General features: G+C 45.7%; 1 protein-coding gene across 1 annotated transcript in view; it reads left to right on the top strand.

The window, feature by feature from the left end:
* Positions 1-17,904, top strand: part of scfd2 (sec1 family domain containing 2) — a 325,751-nt gene that overhangs the window by 67,420 nt on the left and 240,427 nt on the right. Inside the window, exon 4 of the mRNA XM_084307430.1 lies at positions 5,963-6,138. Coding sequence (XP_084163556.1) covers positions 5,963-6,138 — 176 coding nt within the window. The remainder of the gene's footprint in view (positions 1-5,962; positions 6,139-17,904) is intronic.

The raw sequence follows: 17,904 nt of genomic DNA, 5'->3' as shown, positions 1-17,904 counted from the left end.
ATGCCCAGTGGAGTGTCCTCTGCTCTCTCCTGTACAGTAGAGAGTTGGACCATGCCCAGTGAAGTGTCCTCTGCTCTCTCCTGTACAGTAGAGAGTTGGACCATGCCCAGTGGAGTGTCGATGAATAAGTGCTTCAGGTCTCCTCTCTGCTCTGACTGCATACATAAACGTCTCAGAGGCTGCGCCTTCCTCTCGCCCTACATGCACAGCACACTACATGATGACTTATGAGGCCGTTCAACCACTGAGTCAGGCCGCCGTTCATCGTCGTGCTTAAATAGCTATTAAACCCTGAATCACCCCGTGTGCCTAAAATGCAAGTCATCTTCTGGTAAGAGGACTAAGTCATACTTGGCCCCTTACCCCGTTGCATTGCAAGACTTTGATCATGGTTGAGGAGGCCAGGGCAGAGTGGGGGTTGGCAGGGACAGGGCCAACTCGGAATGTTTATAGCATGAGACATAGTATGTCTAGCATGTTTTTATACAGCTATTTCTGTTGTAAATGTACAGAGATAATATTACAAAATAGTCAAATTGTCTTTTTAAATTCTATAAAAAATCTCTCATTATGTTAAATCATTCTAGTCTCTAATCGAGACAACTCTGCCACTATTGACAATGTGGATGCATGCTTGCACAGTCGTCTGTGCCACGTCTTTGTTTTGTGGACTACACCTTAAACCCAATCTCAACATAGGTCTTTCCCATGCTCCTTCCTTGTAGCAGCGGCACTAGAAAGGCACCCTGAAGTTGTACAATTCCCTCGTTATTCTAAAAAAAAATTAGGTTTTACATTTGAGTACTTTACCCTGCTTTACCGTCTCTATTGTCAGCTAACTGCTAGCATCTGCAGCGACGTCATTCTCGTTTCTGCCAAGCAACTGGCAGGAGCGACAATTAGGTTGCTGCAGATGCTGGCAGAGCCATGACTCTGGATGCTAGCAGTTAGCTGACAATGAATAATGGTCGAGTAGTTACCATTTTTCTGTATGTTTTTTGTATTTTTGCTCCGGCTATGTGGGCGTATGTGCGGGGATGGCTGATTGAAGCAGCCACACCTGCTCTGTAATTAGAGCTGGGAGTAGGGGTGGCTGTTGAGGTAATCAATGGTTAAATCTGTCATCCCCACACACACACTATGTAGACCACTGAGGAGAGCTTAGTCTCTGCACCATCATCTCCTGTGCGTCTCAAAGCCCTGTTAAAAGCCACTTAGGTGTCGTGCGGCAGGTTCAACTGCCACACTGCCGCCCAATGTGGAGCTTTTCGGAACATGGAAGAGGCACAGAAGGGCAGCCAGAACGTGCACTGGTGAAAGGCAGCAGGCACCAAAAGCAGCAGCTGAAGCCAGCTGTGCGGACTGACAGCCAGGCTTACAGTAACCACAGCAGCCCCGCTGCCCAGCGACTCCTCCATGCAGCAAGTGCAGCAGCCCGAGACCCAACCACCTCTCCGATCAGCCGCAGCGGCCCCAAGTGTCATGGGAATTGGATGCGGTGCGGGCCACGGGCCTGACAGTAGCCTCTCACAGTCCACCACAAAGAGGGCTGTTTGGAGGCAATGTCCATGGGGGCGGGTGTCAAGTCTGACCAAGGGACGGGGCATAGTCCAGGCTGAAAAGGAGCCTGGTTGGAAGCCACTGCAAGAGGCTTCATTCATGGAGAGAAGAGGATGAATGAATGAATTATTTTATTTTGAATGTTTACAAATAATAAACTATAAACAAATAATTTTTCGAAGTTTTTACAAATAAACAAGCAAAAAGGATAGGTTTGAAGCCAAAAGGCTTATAGAGCAACCTACCCCTAATTCAAAAACAAATACAATTTTTTTCTTTTTTTTTTCTTTTTTTTATCCACTTTTTCTCCCATTTTCTATATTTTCTCCCATCCCAATTTCGTATCATCCAATTCAACCCTCCCCTGTCACGGACGCTGTTTCTTGCCTCCCACAAGCCGGCTGCAATGTGGACTAAGTCATACATAGCACAAGTCCCCTCCGGTACTTGAGGTAACAGCAGTCGCATTTTTTCACCTGCGCAGCTCGATCTCTCAGTGGCGAGGAGTAACGCGTGGGAGGCTCACGCTGCCCCCGACACTTCCTGATTCTACTGCGCAGGCGCACCAACCGACCTGTAGGAGTCGCTGTCCACAACGCCCGATCCCCACCCATCAGTTTCCCACCCCCTAATACGGCCAATGTGTATTAGTACAGACGACCAGCTAAACTGAAAGCAAATGTGGAGCGCTGGGCTCGAACTGACGAGCCCAGCGTCTCCAGCATTTCGTGGCGAGCGCCTTGCCCACTATGCCACGTAGCCGCCAACAAATACAAAAAAGTTGAAGTTTGCAAAGTAAAACGAACAAAAAAAAAATCAACAATCAACAAAAACCGATCCCGAAAAGAACAAAAAAAAGGATGGAGTCCAGGGTCTGCCTGGAAAGGAGGCCAGTGTTCGGGGATAGGCTGCAAGGAGGCTCTGTCCTCCGGGAAAGTGGATGCAGTCCTGGAACTCCGCCTGTCTGGTAAAGACCGAAGAAAAGTATTTTAGATGCGACCAGCAGCTCTATAACATTGGTTGGTCGGTTGGTCCACAACATTTCCCCCACCCTCTAGCGACCACAGTTTTCGCTCAGGGAATCTGACATTTTGAAGGGAGGTCAAGTGCGTCTGCATGAAGGTGTGTGTGTCTGTGTGTATGTGTTCATGTGGGGCGACAGTGGCACAGGACGTAGAGCAGTCATCTGGTAATCGGAAGATTCCCGGCTCCTCCCGGCAGCGTGTCAATACAGTCCATTTACCAGTTATTTGCCAATTGGCAAAAAGGGAGTGTGTCAATGGGAGTGGCCTATAACAAAAACATCACTTCTAAATGGATTCACATAACATGACCAATCTTTGTGGAAAGCTTGATCATGGGGCAAGAACACACGCACGCCCCCTTGTGTGTGTGTGTGTATGTTTGTGTTTGTGTTTATTGTATATGAATGCATGCACATAAACGGTTGCAGTTATTGCGAATTTGTGCTTTTTTGTGTTTTTTTTCCCCTTGCTTGTGTGTGTGTGGGGGGGGGGTCTTCTGCTGGAGATTCTCCCCGGCCTCTGGTTGACGTTGGGGGGTACGTGGTGGTGTGAGGATGGCTGATTGAAGCAGCCACACCTGCCCCACGGGTCAAGCTTATTAGACCTGAGAGCAGGGGTGGCGACAGCAGGAAGCATCTGCTCTGGCCTGTAACACCTTGCCACAACTCCTCAATAAAGGTCTGTGTTGCACCACCATCGCCTGTCAGAAAGCCCTGTTAAAAGCCACTCAGCTGGTGCGTTCAACTGCGACAGGTGTGTTTTGATTGGAACAGATTCTCTAGACGTTCTTCTCTTACCTCATTCTCCCAGACACGTGTGACAACCACTTGGTGTTTTTTACGAGGCCTTGCCGTCCTTCCTGGACAATTTTGGGATCTGAAATCTGGCATGCAGGTAGATTTAGACGAGATTATGTTATGAATCTAAATATTGAAGTAACCAATCCAATTAAAGTTTTCTTTCATTTATACACTAGCCAATTAGGATGTTGCTATGGTACGATATATGGAATGTAACAACATTGACATAAAGAAGTCCGTTTTGGAAAGAAGTCAAGTTGAAGGGGGATAAGAGGACGTACCGTCCTCTTAGAGATGGAAAAACAGATTGTTCCAAATAATTCTACATAATTTACTGTGGACCACACCCTTAGTTGAAGCCATAGCCCATTTGGCAAAAGCATCTCTGTTGGACTCTTTACATCTGGCAGCAAGATGCTAACCGAATCAAAGAAACGTTTTTTTGGGAAAGCTTAGTGACATAGATAAGGAGTAAGCCCATGGCTAGCCAGGTTTGGCTGTGTAATGCAAAACAGCCTATTATAGTCTTCTTAGTCCTATTCTCTAACCTCTCTCTCTCTCTCTCTCTCTCTCTCTCTCTCTCTCTCTCTCTCTCCCTCTCTCTCCCCTGCGGGGTCTGACTATGTCTGGCCAACAACATCTCATTCCTGGTTGCCTATTCCAGAGCAGAATTGTGTTTGGCTCCTGCTTTCGATGTGTTTCCCGGTTCTGGGCTGAATTATGGTTGGCACGCCAGGCCTGGTGAGCCTTGGGTCGCGTTGCCAGGCTTTTTACGGCTGGGTCACAATAGAGCTTTTCAGGGTCTAGAACATTTCTGGAAGGAGGTTTATTCTTAAATAATGTTTAATGTCAGCGAGAAACCCGATTCTCTTTTGTATACACTCGGCCCGCTCTGCCCGCGGGCGCCACGCAGCGCTCCGCTACACTTACACTTAACAGCGTGTTCCCAGCAGTCGCCGTCAGGTTTACTTATGGCTTGTTGGGGAAAAGCGAGTTATCTTGTTATTATTCTACCACTCCACTCGTCTAGTTGAAACAAACCTATACATCAACGAAAAATAATTATAATCCAGACTTTTAACAAAGGTTTTTTAAGAAAGGAGGTTATCTTCACATCTGTTGATGACACGGTTGCATATTAGTGTTTACGATTCTCGAGTTTTCTGCTCCATTTTTCACCCTGCCTTGTCTGTTTTTCCTCGAGTCATCTGTTTGGCCCCGCTAAAGAAAACATTGGCCATGTAGTCCAACAGGAAATACTCCCACATCTGGTGCTGGTTCAGAACATCAACATGAAGAAGTAGGGTTTATGGGGAGTTAATGTGCCCCCCCCAGCCCCCCCCCCCCTCCAGTCCTGGGGTCAGCCCAACCCCTCGTACCCCACCTCCAGGCCGATGTGCACTGCACACACCCCCAGTCCCTACCCTCCCTACCCCTTTTAGCCCGCTCTCCCTGTGTTTTTGTGGATCTTCCTGGGTGGGGGGCAGCAGCAGAGTAAAGGGGGGGGGGGGGGGGGGGGGGTGTGTGTGACAGCATTGAGGAGCCCGGCGTCTTTCTTCCAGCTCTGCAAATAATCATAGAAAACCTCTGATTCACACGTATTAGTCACAGTCCAAGACAGGCTCTCAGGGGCTCTTATCACTACCTCTGCTGCTCTGCCACACACACACACACACACACACACACGCACACACATGCACACACACACACACACACACACACACACACACACACACCACACACATGCACACACACACACACGCACGCACATGCACATACACACACACACATACACACCAAACACACACACACATGCACACACACATACACACCAAACACACACCACACACTGACACACACACACACACACAGACAGACAGACAGACAAACAGACACACACACACACACACACACATGCACACACACTCAGTGACTCTCCGTCACACACTCTGACTCATATAAACATTATGCTCAGAACTTTGACAGCAATACTCCTTCTCAAGACACGTAAGGAGAATGTGCGCCTGCTTGATGCGCTGTTACTCTCTCACACACGCACACAAACACACACACACACGCACACACCTACACACCCTCCTCTCCATGGCTCTCCACGCTCTTCCAGTTTGTAGAGTCTGCTCATTGAGATAATATTATGGTCTGCTGTGGTATCACTCACCCCCCGCCCCCTCTGGCCTGGGCTGAGAGAGCATGCTCGTTATTAAAGAGGCTGTTATGCTTGGGAATAGGCTGTCTGTTTACTCTGTGTCCACACTGTGCTGTTCCCATCATGATCACTATATAGTAGTGTCAGATTGTGTGTGTGTGTGTGTGTGTGTGTGTGTGTGTGTGTGTGTGTGTGTGTGTGTGTATCTGTGTGTGTGTGTGTGTCCACTAGCCTCATACTTGTTGCCCATTAGTCATACTACTGTAGCTGGCACTCGACGCCGCCATAATGTTATTTGGCCCATACTCCCAGTAGACTTGTAGGAATGTATTATCCACTATATACTATCACCGGTGATTTATGAATGGGATGACCCCGTTGATAACTGTGTCTTCCTCGCACCATTTCAGGCCGCGTGACCCCGGAGCAGCTGTGTTCCTACGTCCAGCTGTTCCGGAGCAGTCAGGGGGCGCTAGCGAGTCACTGTGGGGTTCTCCAGCTGGGCCTGGCCACGTCCCAGAGCCTACGACACCCCAGCCTGCCCCGCTGGGACGCCTGCCTGGCCTTCGAGAGGCTGCTGCTACAGGTAACCCCTCTCTCTCTCTCTCTCTCTCTCTCTCTGTCTCTGTCTCTGTCTCTGTCTCTGTCTCTGTCTCTGTCTCTCTCTCTCTCTCTCTCCTGAGAGCAGCTGAAAGGAAGTATAGAAAGTCACGCCTCACTGCTGACATCGACACATATCACAACCTCTTGTTAACATTCTCCAAAACCATCACTAATGCCAAAGCTTCTTTCTTCCACCATAGGATCGAGGCCTCTGCCAAGAATCTTCGCAAACTGCATGCTACCATGTCCTCCCTCCTCACTCCCCCCCCACCCCCCCCTCCCTCATCTTTCTCTGCCGAAGACTTTGCGATCTTCTTTGAGGAAAAAGTGGAGAACATCCGCAGCTCCTTCTCCCAACCCCCACCCATTCCAAATGCTGAATCGAGAACCTCATCCTTCACTCTGTCATCTTTCTCTCCCATTACAGAAGCAGAGACCCTGACACTGGTAACGTCAAACCGTCCGACTACTTGCCAGCTGGACCAGCTACCCTCCCCACTCCTCCAGACCATAGCACCAGACATCCTCCCATTCCTAACTGCAACCATCAACTCCTCACTCAACTCGGGGGTGGTCCCCACCTCCCTAAAACAAGCCAGAGTCACGCCGCTCATAAAAAAACCAACCCTGAACCCTACTGTCATAGGCAACTACCGTCCTGTCTCTCTTCTCTCCTTCCTTTCTAAAACACTTGAACGTGCTGTATCCAACCAACTTACTACTTATCTCTTACAGAATGACCTCCTAGACCCTAATCAGTCAGGCTTCAGGACTGGTCACTCCACAGAGACAGCCCTCATTGCGGTCACAGAGGCACTTCACTTAGCAAAAGCGAAAGGCCTCTCCTCTGTCCTGATTCTCCTAGATCTATCTGCAGCCTTCGACACAGTCAACCACCAGATCCTCCTTGCGGCCCTCGCAGGAATGGGAGTGGCTGGCTCTGCGCTGACATGGCTGTCATCATACCTCAATGACCGCTCCTACCAAGTGTCATGGAGAGGGACCCTGTCGGCCACCCGCCCCCTGCGGACGGGTGTCCCCCAGGGCTCGGTTTTAGGACCCCTTCTCTTCTCCCTCTACACTAAATCACTGGGTAACATTATCACGTCTCATGGCTTCTCCTACCATTGTTATGCCGACGATACTCAACTCTTCCTCTCCTTCCCTCCCTCAGATATCCACGTCTCTGTGCGGATCTCGGCCTGTCTGTCCGACATCTCAGCCTGGATGACGTCCAACCACCTCAAACTGAACCTAAGCAAAACAGAATTGCTCCACCTGCCGGCCAAATCCTCCCCCCTAACCGACCTTTCAATCACAGTCGAGAATGCAGCTGTGACTGCGTCCCCGACCGCCAAGAACCTTGGTGCTGTCCTCGACGACCAGTTGAACTTCTCTGCTCACATCGCAGCGACGACCAGAACCTGCCGATTCCTCCTGAGCAACGTCAGAAGGATACGCCCCTTCCTGACAAAAGAAGCCACCCAACTCCTCGTCCAATCAACAGTCATCTCCCGCCTCGACTACTGCAATGCACTGCTCGCTGGCCTCCCGGCCACTGCCACTAAGCCTCTTCAACTCATTCAGAACGCAGCGGCCCGCCTGATCTCAAACCTACCGAAGTCGGCCCATGTCACCCCACTTCTTAGGGACCTGCACTGGCTCCCCATTGCTGCACGAATCCGCTTCAAGGCCCTCGACCTAGCATACCGTGCGGCAAAGGGAACCGCTCCTGCCTACCTCCGGTCAATGGTCTCTAACTACACACCCTCAAGACCCCTACGCTCTGCATCTTCTGGCCGCCTCAGACCTACTCCTATCCAAGCTCCGGGAGGGTCATCAAAGAGAAGTCGCCTATTCTCAGTCCTAGCCCCACAATGGTGGAATGAACTACCCACCCCAGTTAGGACAGCCGAATCACGTCCAATCTTTCGCCGTCGACTAAAGACGCACTTCTTCAACCATTATCTGAATTAAAAAAAAAAAAAAAAAAAAAAAAAAAAAAAATCTAACCCTAACTAACCTTACTGTCATGCACTTGTCCTAATAAACTAACCTACACTGTAGCACTCAACACTTTGATGAACATTGTTGCTCAGCTGATAGAGTTGTGCCCTTCCTGATGGCTTGTCGTACAGAACTTGTAAGTCGCTTTGGATAAAAGCGTCAGCTAAATGACTAAATGTAAATGTAAATGTCTCTCTCTCTCTCTCTCTCTCTCTCTCTCTCTCTCTCTCACACACCCATATATTTGTATTCATCTTCTACTGAGTTTAGTTTTGGTCACTGCACCCCGGTCAGACTCTTCAGGTAAGTATGTGAGTATGTATACTGGACGATGACCAGGACCTTGTATTAAACAGATTCTCCTCTGGTTTATATACAGTATGTATACTGGACGATGACCAGCACCTTGTACTAAACAGATTCTCCTCTGGTTTATATACAGTATGTATGCTGGACGATGACCAGGACCTTGTATTAAACAGATTCTCCTCTGGTTTATATACAGTATGTATACTGGACGATGACCAGCACCTTGTATTAAACAGATTCTCCTCTGGTTTATATACAGTATGTATACTGGACGATGACCAGCACCTTGTACTAAACAGATTCTCTTCTGGTTTATATACAGTATGTATGCTGGACGATGACCAGCACCTTGTATTAAACAGATTCTCCTCTGGTTTATATACAGTATGTATGCTGGACGATGACCAGCACCTTGTACTAAACAGATTCTCCTCTGGTTTATATACAGTATGTATACTGGACGATGACCAGGACCTCGTACTAAACAGATTCTCCTCTGGTTTATATACAGTATGTATACTGGACGATGACCAGGACCTTGTACTAAACAGATTCTCCTCTGGTTTATATACAGGGCCAGTTTTGTTTGTAGGAAAAACATTTGGATCCCGTAAACGTTGCGAAAAAGCCAAATTTCCCAGTATGATGTTTAGAGGATCCTGGGGTCAGGGGAGGAAGATGTCTGGTTTTATGGGGGGGCGGATGTACACGTGTGTCAGACTGTGGTGGGGTCAGAGGTCTAGCCCAAAGGAGAGAGAGAGAGAGAGAGAGAGAGAGAGGGTCAAAAAGGATGAGAGAGGGATGCCATGAAAGACTTAAGTTAAAAACCAGACCGGCTTCAATCATCACCTGTTCTCTCCCACACCTCAGGTCTTTACCCATCGGTGCTGATAGTTTCGACGTGCTCACTCTCTCTCGGCACGGATCAGGACGGCGCCGCGCTATAGCCCGCTTTAAGCTAACTAGTACTACTCCTTTCCAAAGCCATTTCCTCCTCTTTCACCTCCAGGTTTTCATAGAGTCTCTTTTATATTCCCCACAAGCAGTAAAGCGAGCAGCGGGACAACATAGTATTTAGGAACTTATTAAAGTAAATCACGGAAAAACAAAACGAGCTCGCACCAGTGGGTCGTGCCAACCTTGAATTTGAAAACAACCTTGTAAACCTTGTTTCCCCGGGTTGGGGTCCTCTGGTTTATTAAAAACAAGCATGAAACCGACCAGGCAACTGTGTCGGCGCGGCCAGTTGTGGAATGTGAGAGTTGTTTGGTTAACGTTACACTTACCTGCTAATGCTAGCGGTCCATATTATTATATTATCCCAACCTCCACGCCATCACTGTCCTTTTGAAGGCCGTGAGCGGGCTGAGCTGTTCAGCTAGCGGGAAGTCATTGATATCATATGGATTCTTGAGATAGCAAGGGGAACCCATGGATACCAAACATGCCACATTAACTTACTGGGAAATGGGCCAATCCCTAGAGCACAGTTCTAAGAAGACCAGCCCCCTTTAGTACAGAGAACAGGTTGTTGACGTGAATGACTGGGGTCGTTTACACAGTTTGGTTCTTATCACGGTTTTGGGGTCATGGTTTTGAGGTCAGAGAAAAAAATCCATTGCTAATTCAAATAGCATTTGGTAAAAAAAAATTATAATAATAATAAAGGTTTTTCCTTCAATGCATTAGCTGAAAGCCTAAGGAACACATACTTGTCTATTATCAATTATTTGTTTATTATAGGTGGCTCTCATGAGGGGCGTGTCTGAACGTTTCCCTTCTCATTCCAGTGTAAATCAGAGTTGTGGGCAGTCTGGTGACTGTGCTCTGCAGGTCCATCCCTGGAGACCTGTTGGATCATTATTCTGCCTCGTGTCTGTTCCATGTTTGGAAATGACCTGTTGCTGAAGTGACTATGGGAGGAAATATTAACGTTGTGGCTCGACATTATGCACTGAAATAACAAACGCGACTCCATTGAGCTGCATATAGTTCACTATAGATAACAACATTTAGGATTTAATTATGGATTTTCCCCCCCTGCCGGAATATAAATGCAGTTCTGTGTAAATACGTTCCTGCATCTCTCCTTGTGCTGGTAACGGACCAGGAGGGTTGTGAACTGGTCCGTCACATTAAATGTATTCACACTTGCATACACATTGTGTAGTGCAATTCTCAAACTCAGTCGCTATTTAATCCATCCTCTATTGCAGACTAAACTAAATGCACCTGTAATGCACCCAAACAGCAGACTTAAACAATGCTGGAGAATATTATGTGATATAGCTTCTATTGTCCACTTAGCCTAATAGCCATTTCCGAGACAAACTGACTGACACAGCTGCACTGACCACCTCGCCTGGACAAACTAAAAGGTCCTGCTCGGTTTTGGATTTTAAATGCAGTGGGCATGAATTACTAATGTTAACTGAATGTATTAATCCCTATTCTTAGTGTTGTATGACTGAGTGAGTAAATGGAAATAGTCAAAGGCCAGTTACAAAAGCACTCCATAAACACCCCAGGAGTGATGCATTATACAATGGCATGCACATTTCTCGATTCTGATTGTCTAAAGTCAAGTTAGACGTTGTTATTTATCGTGATCCCAGAACCCGCCCACAACCGAATTACAATCACTCCGCCGTTCGTGGTTTTAGGAATGAAACCAAGATGGCGGACAATAATCTTCATGAATGGATGTATTGATAGCGTCATAACGACTTATTAAAAAAACGATTCTGTCACGGGGAATGTGTTAGTTGCTTACACAATGTTGGATTATGTAATTGGTTGGTCATGACTAATTGTTAAACAAAATATAAATCGTGCGAAGTGTGTTGTTAGATGCCATTCGTCAAAAGGACACTCATTTCACTGTTCAATCAATCAAGCCAATAACACATGCTCACTTCACTGTTAGATGGCATGCTTTGAAGCCTTGTTGTTTCGAACTGGTTATGCTTTGGCCCTCTTTCGAAGTCGGTTATGCTTAGAGTTTATCTTTAGAGCAGGGAGATAGACCACCAGCCCTGATTCCAAACTCTAAGCATAACCGACTTCGAAAGAGGGCCAAAGCATAACCAGTTCGAAACAAGGCGGACATTAATAAAATGTTCAATCAATCAATCAATCATTCCAATAAGACACGCTCACTTCATTCTTAGATGGCATGCTTTGAAACAGCGCACCTCCGAGCTGCTTCTATAGAAAGTAGGTAAAAAAAAAAAGAGAGAAGTTCTCTTCTTTGTTTTTTAACCAACTTTTTCTGCGGATGGTTTTGTGAATAAATCTCCATTATGCTTCAATTAATGTGTGTTTATTGTATAGCAATAAGGTTGGATGAATTCGGCAATTGTATAAAGATGTAAGCACTGTCTATCTGTAATAACGTTTTCAATCAATACAATAACACACACTCACTTCATTCTTAGATGGCATGCCTTGAAACAGCGCACCTCCGAGCTGCTTCTACACACGGAGGCAACTTCTCTTTATTTATTTTTTGGAACTACTTTTTCTGCGGATGGTTTTGTCAATAAATCTTCAATTAATGTGTGTTTATTGTATAGCAATAAGGTTGGATGAATGCGGCAATTGTATAAAAGCCATTACACCACTTGTAGTCGTGTGTTATGAGAATTAGAGCATGCCTAGGGTGGTCTAACAACCCTCGGCTGCGCCTCGGGCCTAACAACCACCCCTAGGCATGCTCTAATTCTCATAACACACTCCTGCACGTTATGTAATGCTTAATTAGGCTACAGCAAAGGGTTCTACAGTACCAAAGTAAACCGAACCCTGGTGGTCGAACCGAACAGTTCAGATCTTTTTATACAAATGACAGTTCACTCAGTGTAAACCAGCACACCTTGGCTCATCAATTGGTTTTCCAAACCAGAAACTGTGAAATACACAAAGGTATGTTAACAGAAAATCAACATGCTCCACAGTTCATGAGTAGATTCTCACCATAATCACTGATGCACATAAGGAAGAAGAAGATGAAGAAGGTTAATTGTCCGTGCTGAAGTGAAGCTGAAGCAGAAGTGAAGTGAAGCAGAAGTGAAGCAGAAGTGAAGCAGAAGTGAAGCTGAAGGGAAGTGAAGCTGAAGTGAAGCTGAAGTGAAGTTGAAGTGAAGTGAAGCAGAAGTGAAGCTGAAGTGAAGCTGAAGTGAAGCAGAAGGGAAGCTGAAGTGAGGCAGAAGTGAAGCTGAAGCAGAAGGGAAGCAGAAGTGAAGCTAAAGGGAAGTGAAGCAGAAGTGAAGCTAAAGGGAAGTGAAGCAGAAGTGAAGCTAAAGGGAAGTGAAGCTGAAGTGAAGCAGAAGTGAAGCAGAAGGGAAGCTGAAGTGAAGTGAAGCAGAAGTGAAGCAGAAGTGAAGCAAAAGTGAAGGTGAAGTGAAGCTGAAGTGAAGCTGAAGTGAAGCAGACGTGAAGCTAAAGGGAAGCTGAAGGGAAGTGAAGCTGAAGTGAAGCAGAAGTGAAGGTGAAGTGAAGCTAAAGGGAAGTGAAGCTGAAGTGAAGCAGAAGTGAAGCTGATGTGAAGCAGAAGTGAAGCTGAAGTGAAGCAGGAGTGAAGCTGAAGTGAAGCTAAAGGGAAGTGAAGCAGGAGTGAAGCTGACGTGAAGCTAAAGGGAAGTGAAGCTAAAGGGAAGTGAAGCTGAAGTGAAGCTGAAGTGAAGCGGAGTGAAGCTGAATGGAAGTGAAGCTGAAGTGAAGCAGAAGTGAAGCAGAAGTGAAGCAGAAGTGAAGCTAAAGGGAAGCTGAAGTGAAGGTGAAGCTGAAGGGAAGTGAAGCTGAAGTGAAGCTAAAGGGAAGTGAAGCTGAAGTGAAGTGAAGCAGAAGTGAAGTAGAAGTGAAGCTGAAGTGAAGCAGAAGTGAAGTGAAGCAGAAGTGAAGCAGAAGTGAAGGTGAAGTGAAGCTAAAGGGAAGTGAAGCTGAAGTGAAGCAGAAGTGAAGGTGAAGTGAAGCTAAAGGGAAGTGAAGCAGAAGTGAAGGTGAAGCTGAAGTGAAGCAGAAGTGAAGCTGATGTGAAGCAGAAGTGAAGCAGAAGTGAAGCTGAAGTGAAGCTGAAGTGAAGCAGGAGTGAAGCTGAAGTGAAGCTAAAGGGAAGTGAAGCAGGAGTGAAGCTGACGTGAAGCTAAAGGGAAGTGAAGCTGAAGTGAAGCAGAAGTGAAGCGGAGTGAAGCTGAATGGAAGTGAAGCAGAAGTGAAGCTGAAGTGAAGCAGAAGTGAAGCAGAAGTGAAGCTAAAGGGAAGCTGAAGTGAAGGTGAAGCTGAAGGGAAGTGAAGCTGAAGTGAAGCAGAAGTGAAGCTAAAGGGAAGTGAAGCTGAAGTGAAGTGAAGTAGAAGTGAAGCTGAAGTGAAGCAGAAGTGAAGTGAAGCAGAAGTGAAGCAGAAGTGAAGCTAAAGTGAAGCTGAAGTGAAGCTGAAGTGAAGCTGAAGTGAAGTGAAGCAGACGTGAAGCAGACGTGAAGCTGAAGTGAAGTGAAGCAGAAGTGAAGCTGATGTGAAGTGAAGCAGACGTGAAGCTGAAGCAGAAGGGAAGTGAAGCTGAAGTGAAGCAGAAGTGAAGCTGAAGGGAAGTGAAGCAGAGTGAAGCTGTAGGGAAGTGAAGCAGAATTGAAGCTGAAGTGAAGCTGAAGTGAAGCTAAAAAGAAGTGAAGCAGAGTGAAGCTGAAGGGAAGTGAAGCAAAAGTGAAGCTGAAGGGAAGTGAAGCAAAAGTGAAGCTGAAGTGAAGCAGAGTGTAGCAGAAGTGAAGCTGAAGGCAAGTGAAGCAAAAGTGAAGCTGAAGTGAAGCAGAGTCAAGCTGAAGTGAAGCAGAATTGAAGCTGAAGGGAAGTGAAGCAGAAGTGAAGCTGAAGTGAAGCTGAAGTGAAGCAGAAATGAAGCTGAAGTGAAGCAGAAGGGAAGCTGAAGTGAAGCAGAAGTGAAGCTGAAGTGAAGCAGAAGTGACGCTGAAGTGAAGCAGAAGTGAAGCTGTAATGAAGCTGAAGTGAAGCTGAAGGGAAGTGAAGCAAAAGTGAAGTTGAAGTGAAGCAGAAGTGAAGTTGAAGTGAAGCTGAAGTGAAGCAGAAGTGAAGCTGAAGTGAAGCAGAAGGGAAGCAGAAGTGAAGTGAAGCTGAAGTGAAGTGAAGCTGAAGTGAAGCAGAAGTGAAGTGAAGTGAAGCTGAAGTGAAGCTGAAGTGAAGCTGAAGTGAAGCAGAAGTGAAGCTGAAGTGAAGCTGAAGTGAAGCAGAAGTGAAGCTGCCTCTGGCAAGGCGTGGATCCATGTGTTAGATCATCCAACTGATGTTCATTATATGGGAAGTGTGATACAGTATCAAACTGTAATTTTCAACTGACATTCTCAAATACATCAAATAAATATTATTTGTAAGACATCTGACTTAATATTCAGTTATTTTTATCATCAACTTAGTGAAATTAAAATTGTTTAACGATGCACACAAAGAACATACAGTGCAATTAACGCAAATACGACGAAAGTAGCCAGCCCTGCTTCTCTCTTGAGTGTCCTACCGTAGCTGCTAGGCTTTAGGAAAGACTGTGTCCTCAGGTGGAACAGGGTACTGTACCTCTAAGTCCATGGTGACCGTGTAAAGACCAGGCCGCTGTTTTTGCTGTATTTAGCCGCAGCTCAGTATAATACGGCACTTGGACCACGTTCAAAAAAACATATTCTCGAGAAATCAAATCTCACAATCGAGCCTGCAGCTTGACGTGAGAGTTGCCGTTTGCAATCAAAACGGGGCCCTGAGTTTTATGGAGGTATTAAGTGAAATGAGTTGTGTGTCTTCTACCCCCACTTTGTTTATTTCATTTCCTCCTGAGTTTTTTTTGGCTCAAAGAGGGAGATAGAGAAGTTAATTAACATTAGAAAATAGCAGGATGAAATGGCTATTTGCTCTGTCTGGCGGTTGGCCTGTGTTTACTCCTGTGTGTGTGCGTGTGCGTGTGTGTGTGTGTGTGTGTGCGCGAGCGAGTGTGTGAGTGAGTGAGTGAGTGAGTGAGTGAGTGAGTGAGTGAGTGAGTGAGTGAGTGAGTGAGTGAGTGAGTGAGTGAGTGAGTGAGTGAGTGAGTGAGTGAGTGAGTGAGTGAGTGAGTGAGTGAGTGAGTGAGAGAGAGAGCAGCTGTGGGTATGACTGTCCAGAGCTGGGGACACCATGGTTGCCAGTCCAACCAGGCTGATCCCTGGGAATGGGCTGTGACTGTGTGGGAAGGGACCAGTAAGGTCAGATACTAACGTTACCCTGGTGTCATGGTACCTTTCCACACACACACACACACACACACACACACACACACACACACACACACACACACACACACACACACACACACACACACACACACACACACTGCTCTAGCTATCTCTGGCACAGGAGGTGTTTGGACCTACAGTATATTATGCAACTTTCCAATTACAGTCAGTCAGCAGGCACTGAAACATTGCTATCCATGATGGCTGAGGTGGTTTAAAATGGTGTTCTTCCAATGTTAGTAGGTGTCGGGGAAAATTTACACAGCAATATATTGCAATGTTTTGCATGCAGAATACATATCCATACAGTGATGCCAAGTATCGATATAAAAAAAAAATGTTGCAGATATTAACCATGTTTTCCATTGGGGACATAATTAGCAGTTGAAAAAGGGTAATATATCGCAAAAGCGTGATATTACAATATTGTGACTCTAGTATTGTGATAATATCATAATAGCTAGGCCTCTGGTTATTCCCACCAATACGTGTTGGCCTGTCTTGTTGCTATGCCAATGACTCCAAATGGGAGGGCACTAAGTTGTCCCAAAAACCGCCACTTGTAGACACACCACAGACTCTACATACTTATTTTCTTCTGCAGAATCTATAATGATCTATTATAGATATATAAATCATTGTTGGGACTTTTGTCGTCTATGTTCTCACCCTGTTTTAAACAAGTGCAGCTAACACCAACAGTGCGCTGTTTAATTAAACCACAACCGCCATGGATAGCAACAATTATTGGACCCACATCACTGACGCTTCTCTTTAAGGCTATGATACACTGGAAGTCGCTTTGGATAAAAAAAGCTAAATTACGAAATGTAAATGTGAATGGTGCGGCAGTGGCTTAAATGTTAGAGGAGCGGGTTTGTGACTGGAAGGACGCCACTTCGATCCCCCGGACCAGCAGAATCTGGGCAGGGAAGTGAATAAATAACTCTCCCATCCCTAAATGCCTACCACTGAAGTGCCCTTGAGCAAGGCACTTACCCCCCCCAACTGCTCCAGTGGAGCTGCTCAGTGGCCAACAGTGCCAGACTGTGTTTATACTGGGCGGCTCCCAGGTGTGAATGCATGTAACTGTGTTAATGTGAAGCAGGGCGTTGCTGAAAAAGAGCAACCGTGCTCAGAGAACCTACCATTTACCAATAGTAAATAAAGGTATATATATATAAATTATATTGACCAATTGAAACAAATTGACATAATATACAGTGGGTTGACAGTTTTGCCTACTAATGAGACCAGGCTATTTTCCCGTATACCTTGTTCCATGTAGCCCACTATGTTATCTTCATTGATTTATTCTCAATAAGACTGGCATTATTGCCTTATTTGTATTGCCCTAAAAATGCTGCCTGTATATCATGGTTTTGAGCCTGGCCACTGCAGGACTATAAATTGAATTAATATGGTAATATGCTGCTTAAGCAGCGATAAAGATGTAGCAGTGATATACTAGGTGTGAGTATGTTGACAGGAGAGCGAGGGGTGTGATATACGTTTTGTATGAGTTGTGGTATTCCTGGCCCCCGCGGTCTGCCTGAGGATGTTATTATACATGTACTCACACACCTCTTTGACTGTCTGTGTCGATGGGCTGCTGGAGGCCTGGGAGGTATTACATAATATTAAGGTCATGGGTCCGTGCAAAAGTATGTTTTTTTCTTTTAATATACATTTGTTTATTTACTCTCTTTTTATATATTTAAAATATTTGTTTTAGTTAGTTAGTTATATAGATGTGGTTATAGACATTGACATAGTGGTTATGGTTAGTTACTTAGTTAGTTATATAGATGTGGTTATATAAGCTGACATAGTGGTTAGATATAGTGGTTAGTTAGTTAATTACCGGTATATAGATGTGGTTATAGAAGCTGACATAGTGGTTAGATATAGTGGTTAGTTAGTTAATTACCGGTATATAGATGTGGTTATAGAAGCTGACATAGTGGTTAGATATAGTGGTTAGTTAGTTAGTTAGTTAGTTAGTTAGTTAGTTAGTTAGTTAGTTAGTTATATAGATGTGGTTATATAAGCTGACATAGTGGTTAGATATAGTGGTTAGTTAGTTAATTATATAGATGTGGTTATAGAAGCTGACATAGTGGTTAGATATAATGGTTAGTTAGTTAATTATATAGATGTGGTTA

The sequence above is a fragment of the Notolepis coatsorum genome, assembly GCF_963971535.1.
Source record: "Notolepis coatsorum genome assembly, chromosome: 2".
Taxonomy (NCBI): Eukaryota; Metazoa; Chordata; class Actinopteri; order Aulopiformes; family Paralepididae; genus Notolepis; species Notolepis coatsorum.
The sequence above is the reverse complement of the archived record's forward strand: the minus strand, read 5'-3'. Positions and strand labels throughout refer to the sequence as shown.